Source organism: Neomonachus schauinslandi, chromosome 7 (assembly GCF_002201575.2).
Source record: "Neomonachus schauinslandi chromosome 7, ASM220157v2, whole genome shotgun sequence".
NCBI lineage: Eukaryota > Metazoa > Chordata > Mammalia > Carnivora > Phocidae > Neomonachus > Neomonachus schauinslandi.
In genome coordinates, this window is record NC_058409.1 from 53,780,979 (window position 1) to 53,788,042 (window position 7,064).

The 7,064-nt window shown below is 35.7% G+C and overlaps 1 protein-coding gene across 1 annotated transcript in view; it reads right to left on the reverse strand.

Moving 5' to 3' along the window:
• ANKRD31 (ankyrin repeat domain 31) overlaps positions 1-7,064 on the reverse strand; it is a 140,637-nt gene that overhangs the window by 127,793 nt on the left and 5,780 nt on the right. Inside the window, 1 exon segment of the mRNA XM_044916663.1 lies at positions 722-795. Coding sequence (XP_044772598.1) covers positions 722-795 — 74 coding nt within the window.

The window sequence follows — 7,064 nt, forward strand, 5'->3', positions numbered from 1 at the left end:
TCCCACTCCCCTGCTTGTGTTCCCTCTCTTGCTGTGTCTCTCTCTGTCAAATGAATAAATAAAATCTTTAAAAAAAGATAAAATAAATTTAGTAAAAAAATAAAAAAAAAATTAAATAAAAAATTAAATATATATAAATATACCAAGGATATTTGGTATTTCATTCTGAAATAATCAGACTGGTATTAGAAAGTACTATTCACTTTTGCAAATAAACAAGTTCTAGGGTTAAGCTGGAAATTTTTGTAAAGGGGAAGAGCTATCTGGGTGTCACTTGCATATCTCTGACGGCCCCTCTAGGAGTCATAAACACCTTCCAGAAGTTATCATTCCCTTTGCTATCCTTATAGTAATAGACCTTAGTAGACCTTAGGGTCTATTACAGATGAGTATAAGAAACTAATTCTGTGTAAAGTTAAAAACAAAACTAACCAGGGCGCCTGGGTGGCTCAGTTGGTTAAGCGACTGCCTTCAGCTCAGGTCATGATCCTGGAGTCCCTGGATCGAGTCCCGCATCGGGCTCCCTGCTCCGCAGGGAGTCTGCTTCTCCCTCTGACCCTCCCCCCTCTCATGTGCTCTCTCTCATTCTCTCTCTCAAATAAATAAATAAAATCTTAAAAAAAAAAAAAAAAAAAAAACTAACCATAAAAGGAGAAGCTGATAGAATAATAACACTTGGCAAATTAAAGGGACTACTTAGTGAAAAAAAATTATTTCTCACCTTTGTACATTCCACTTATACCAGGATGGAGACTGAATTCAGATCTAAGAGATGTGTCTTGATCAAAGAGCAACCTTTCAAATACCAAAACAGAAGATAGGTTATGTTTCCTAAACACAGACTAACAATTTAACCACAATTTTTTATTACATCTAAACTTGCTAAAATTCTTAGTTACACCACACTATTAATATCTATACCAAAATATTTTTTCAGATGTGTACCCTTTAATTAAAAATTTACATAAGATGAAATATAAAGACTTACTTATATGGTCAAGTTTATTTTTATAATACCGTGTTATTTCTGAACACTTGGGAGTAAGGAATGAATATCAATATAGTTTCTGAACAGAGATGAAATGAGATGATTTGAGGGAACAGTGCTGGTAGGTTTTCTCCTTCACATTTGTCTATACCACAGAGAATTTGAGATTAAAATCTAAGGACTGAATCTGAGTGTTTATTTTCAGAATACAAAATGACAGAACTCCTTCAGATTTTGGATTCACTTCTTACTATGTTCTAAGCAGCACCAAGGTAACAAAGAGAGAAGACACACAGTCCATGCCCTCAAGAAGCTTCAAATCCAGTGACAAATACAAAACTAAAAAACAGCAATGATACACCATGGTGAGTATGCTAGTAGGCAGACTTAAGTGTTTATCTGTTCTGTTTAAAAAAAAAAAAACCCTACAGAATTCAAAAATAGGCAAAGGACTTGAAAAGAAATTTATCCAAAGAAGATGTACAAATGGCTAACAAGAATGCAAAAAGATGCTCAACACTACTAAATATTAGGAAAATGCAAATCAAAACCACAGTGAGATACCACATCACATCCATTAGGTTATGATCAAAAACAAAAAACAAAAACAAAACAGAAAATAACAAGTGCATTGCTGGTGGGAATGTAAAATGGTACAACCACTGTGGAAAACAGTATGGTTGTTCATCAAAAAAGAGATCTTTAATCACCATTTGATCTAGTAATTCCATTTCTGGGTACACAAAGTAACTGAAAGCAGGGATTTGAAGATATTTGCACACTCCTGTTCAGAGAAGCATTATTCACAGGAGCCAAAAGGTGGAAGCAACCCAAGTGTTCATCAACAGAGAAGTAGATAAACAAAATGCAGTACATACATGAAATGGAGTATTATTCAGCCTTAAAAAGGAAGCTTGCCATGTTGTGAAAACTCTGCGGAGAACCCCATGTAGCAAGAAACCAAGGGAGGCCTCCAGTCAACCATCAGAGAGAACTGAATCTTAACAAGCACTATACAGGAAGTGAATCCTTCTCAAGACTAGAGGGGCACCTGGGTGGCTCAGTCGATTAAGCGTCTGCCTTCTGCTAAGGTCATGATCCTGGAGTCCTAAGCTCCGCATTGGACTCCCTGCTCAGTGAGGAGTCTCCTTCTCCCTCTGCCTTTCAGCCCACTTGGGTTCTCTCTCAAATAAATAAAATCTGTAACAACAACAACAACAAGACTAGAACTAGAGACGAATGCAGCCTTGTGAGTCTGTGAGCCTGATGACCCAGTTAAGCCACTCCTGAATTTCTGACCCACAGAAACTACAAGATAATAAATGTTTACTGTTATAAGTTGCTAAGTTTTGGACTAAGTTTTTCTACAGCAAAGGAAAACTAAACAGATTGTTGTCACATTTCCCCAACTATTTGTTTTTAGTTGTTTTGTTCAAATTAAGATCCAAACAAGGTGCCCACATTGCTTTTGGTTGCTATATCTAAGTATCTTTTTAAATACATAAATTACCCCCCTCCCACTGCAATTTAATAGTCGAAGTAACTGGACTGTTTTTTCCTGCAGTCTCCCACATTTTGAATTTTCTAACTGCATGTCATTTAACAGGTTCTTCTATCCCATATACCTCCTATAAACTGGTTATTAGAGCTAGAAGTTTTATCTATCAAGTTAACTGGGGGTGGGAGGCATGTGTGTACTTCCTACAGGAAATAATAAAGTATGTATTGAGAAAGGTAGTCTTGTGCATAGTCTTTCAGCCCCCCTTCAGCCGTGGGCCTAGAACACTTTCTTACCAAGATTTAGAGTCCTCCCAGCCTGTGCTGGACTTATTACCTTGAATGAGAATACCTTTCCCAGTTTCAGACTTGGTTTGTACTCCTTTGCTGTGAAAGTTCTGTGTGTCATAGGTTACCTAGAAAACCCCACTAATATATATGTCCTCTGTTGGGACAAGATGAAGTCATTCTGTGGCACAAGAGGAGTGTGTACAGACCAATGGCCTGCATCAACTGCAGAGAGTGACTGCTAGCTGTGGGGGCCAATACCTACTACTGAAGCTGATCTTGTTTTGTCTCTTCTCTATGTGAGTAAAGTATTGTTCTAGCCTGCCACCACCTAGATCTTGGACTTCCAGCCTCCAGAACCATAAGAAATGCATTTCTGTTGGTTAAGCCATCCAGTCTGTGGTATTTTTATGGCAGCCTGAGCAAACTAATACACAACTAGTCTTCCCAACTTCCCAAAATAAGATATCATATCATATTTAGATATCATATAATATTTAGAGTCCACAATACTAATATTATCATTAACAGTATGATTACTGAAGTTACTTTGCAATTATTTATGTCCTTGGAGTATATCTTATCTGGCATGTATAGATTAATTCTTTTTTTTTTTTTTTAAAGATTTTATTTATTTATTTGACAGAGAGAATGAGACAGAGAGCACATGAGAGGGGGGAGGGTCAGAGGGAGAAGCAGACTCCCTGCGGAGCAGGGAGCCCAATGCGGGACTCGATCCAGGGACTCCAGGATCATGACCTGAGCCGAAGGCAGTCGCCCAACCAACTGAGCCACCCAGGCGCCCTGTATAGATTAATTCTATGTTTAAAAGGCACTTAGTTCCTTTTGGTGCAATTATGCCATCAAGTCTATATATAATTAGGTTCACCTGTTTAATCTTGCTTTTTTATTTTTGCTTTTTAGAAAGTTTTTCGGGGCGCCTGGGTGGCTCAGTCGTTAAGCGTCTGCCTTCGGCTCAGGTCATGATCCCGGGGTCCTGGGATCGAGCCCTGCATCGGGCTCCCTGCTCCGCGGGAAGCCTGCTTCTCCCTCTCCCTCTCCCCCTGCTTGTGATCCTGCTCTCACTGTGTCTCTCTCTGTCAAATAAGTAAATAAAATCTTTAAAAAAAAAAAGTTTTTCATGTTGGTTTAATTTTGTTTTATAATTATGTAAACCATAAATGTATAAGACAAGATCTATTTAGAGAAGTCTAGTCTTTCTTGTCTTTTCACCCATCTGTTCTCACTTTCCATTTTTTAAAATTGTATAGTTTATCCTTCCAATGTGTTTTTGAAAATATAAGCAATATGAGTATACATGCCGTCACCCAGTCTTAGGTAAGCAGTAACATTCTATATATATCTCTTTCTCTCTTTTTTTTTTCTTAACAATAAATCCAGTAGATTGATCAGTCTAGGGGAAAGAGACTTTCTTCATTCCTCTTTATTAATTCATAGTATACCACTGTGTGGATTCTCACACACTTTTTAAAAAATATTTATTCATCTAAGTAATCTCTATACCCAACATGGGGCTTGAACTCACAACCCTGAAATTAAGAGTCGCACTTCCAACTGAGCCAGCCAGGCACTCCTATTCTCAGTTTTAAAAGCTTAGTAAAAGATGATTGTGGAAGTTTAAAAAAAAATAAAATGGGGAGAGAGTAAGAAAATTTACAGAACTACCTTGTTTTCCATTCCCAAACACAAATATACGTCACATATATAATTTCACATACATTATGAAGAAAGAACAGGTTACTAAGAAAAATAAGTCATCAATAACAACAACAACAACAAAACCCATACCTCCTAATAGTTCTCAGCACCAGCAAAACTAATAATGAAAAGGACTCCAGTCCTTAATCTAACACACCCTCTGTGAGTCAATGCTGGCTCCTGTTATAAGGAGAAAAAGCATCTTTTTTGGCTCAATTACTACTGGCCATTACCAAGGATTGAAAATTTTATTATTCAAATATGGGTAATACCATTACTATAGCACATTCTTCTAAGAAGTAAAAATATCTAGGGATGCCTGGGTGGCTCACTTGCTTTAGTGTCTTCCTTCAGCTCAGGTCATGATCCCAGGGTCCTGGGATGGAGTCCCACATCAGGCTTCTTGCTTGGCAGAGAGCCTGCTTCTCCTGCCTGCAGCTCCCCGTTTGTGCTCATGCTCTCTCTCTCCCCCCTTCTCTCTCTGACAAATAAATAAAATCTTAAAAAAAAAAAGTAAAAAAATCTATTCATCTTAATGTCCCCAAAAGTCAGAATTATTTTACTTTTTAAAATTTTTGAGGTTTTTTTTTTTTTTTTTAATCTAAAAATAACACAAAAAAGGCAGGAAGGAATTGTGGATGCTAATGGGACTGTTCTATATCTTCATTGTGGTAATGGTTATTACACAACTGTATGTGTTTATCAAAACACACAGAACTGTACATTAAAAAGAATGAATTCTGCTGTATGTAATTTGCATCTTAATAAAAAAGTGAAAAAAGTAACACGATGATGTTAATTTTCCATAAATAAATTTATAAATTTAACTTTATACCAATAAAAATACCAAGACTTTTTATTGAACTAGACAACTGATTCTAAAGTTCATGTGGTAAAATAAATAAGAACAGCCAGGAAAATGTTTTAAAATAACAGTAAGGAGGTAATAACCAAAAGGACATTAAAATATTTTTGGATATAAAATGTTTTTAAAATGCGAAACTAGCACATAAAATGACAGACCAATGAACAGAATAAAATCTCCTAAATAAACGCACATACATATAAGAATTTAGTATATTAAAAAGGCGGCATCTCAAATCAGAGAAAAAGATAGGATTTCTAAAAAAAATAATAATATTGGGACAATGAAGGAGACATCTGGAAAATAATTTAGTTGTATCCATACTTGACACTGTACTCCAGAAAAATCCCACATGACTCAAAATGTAAATTTTTTTTTGAAATTTTTTTTTTTTAATTTGACAGAGAGAGAGACAGCGAGAGAGGGAACACAAGCAGGGGGAGTGGAAGAGGGAGAGGGAGAAGCAGGCTTCCGGCCGAGCAGGGAGCCTGATGCACGGCTCGATCCCAAGACCCTGGGATCATGACCTGAGCTGAAGGCAGACGCTTAACGACTAAGCTACCCAGGCATCCCTCAAAATGTAAATGTTTAAAATGAAACAAAAAGTATAAAAGAAACCAAGGAGGGATTCTTTTATCATTGTGAAGGAAAAAAAGCCTTTCTAATTATGAGATAAACCCAAATAATTCAATTATTAAGATTACAAACACCCAAACCCTTTGACAGAGTACTTCTCTGTCAAAATAAACAATTTTATATATGTTTGAGAACATATATACATAACTTAGAAAATACCTCTGGGAGGACAAAAAATCAAATATATTGGTTGCCTGTGGAAAAGAAGGCTGAGTGGCTGAGGAGATAGGGATGAGAAGGAGATTTTTACTATATACCTTTTTATACTTAAAAAAAAACTTTCCTGAACCATGTAAATATATTACTTATTCACAAAATCTGTAGAAAATGTGGGCAATAAAGAGAAGTATAAATAATAAAATAGAAATCCCCTATAATTCTACCTGTATTAAGACTTTGGTGGACCTCCTTTCAGCTTTCTATGGAGGCTTATCTATGACAGAACCATAAATTCTTTCACAAAGTTTGGATCAATCTGTAGAAAGTTTTAGAAACTACATTTTGCACTTAACATTATATTTAAATATTTGCAATGTCACTAAAATTCTTCTTAAAACCATTAAATATTGATAATACTCCCTCATAAGGATATATGATTTATTTATTTAAGCATGAGGGTATAATTTATTTAAGCATTATATAATTCCAAAACATTTGTTTTTAATTTTTCATTATTGCAAATGCCTCTGAGATAATTTCCTTATACATAAATTTTTGTGTGTTTTTTTTTTTTTTTTCCTTTAAGAAAGGAGTCAGGGCTATTTTTAATACTAAAAGGAAAATGAAGAGTGCGGCCCAGAAAAATTACTTATCCATGTTCAGTCAGTAAATTAACTGAAAATAGACATTAAGTTCTAGTCAAACTACTAGACTACATTAATAACTAATACTCTAAAAGTCACTGACCACTTCATTATAGATGCAGTATCTTAATAATAAAATTTAACTTTGAAATACTGGAAATGAGATAGTACCAAGTACTAACAATAGAAAAGGAAGTAGAAATTAGATGGCTGAGTTAAAAGGAAAACTTCTTTAAGAAAAAAGGGAGCGGGGGGGGGGGGGGGGGGG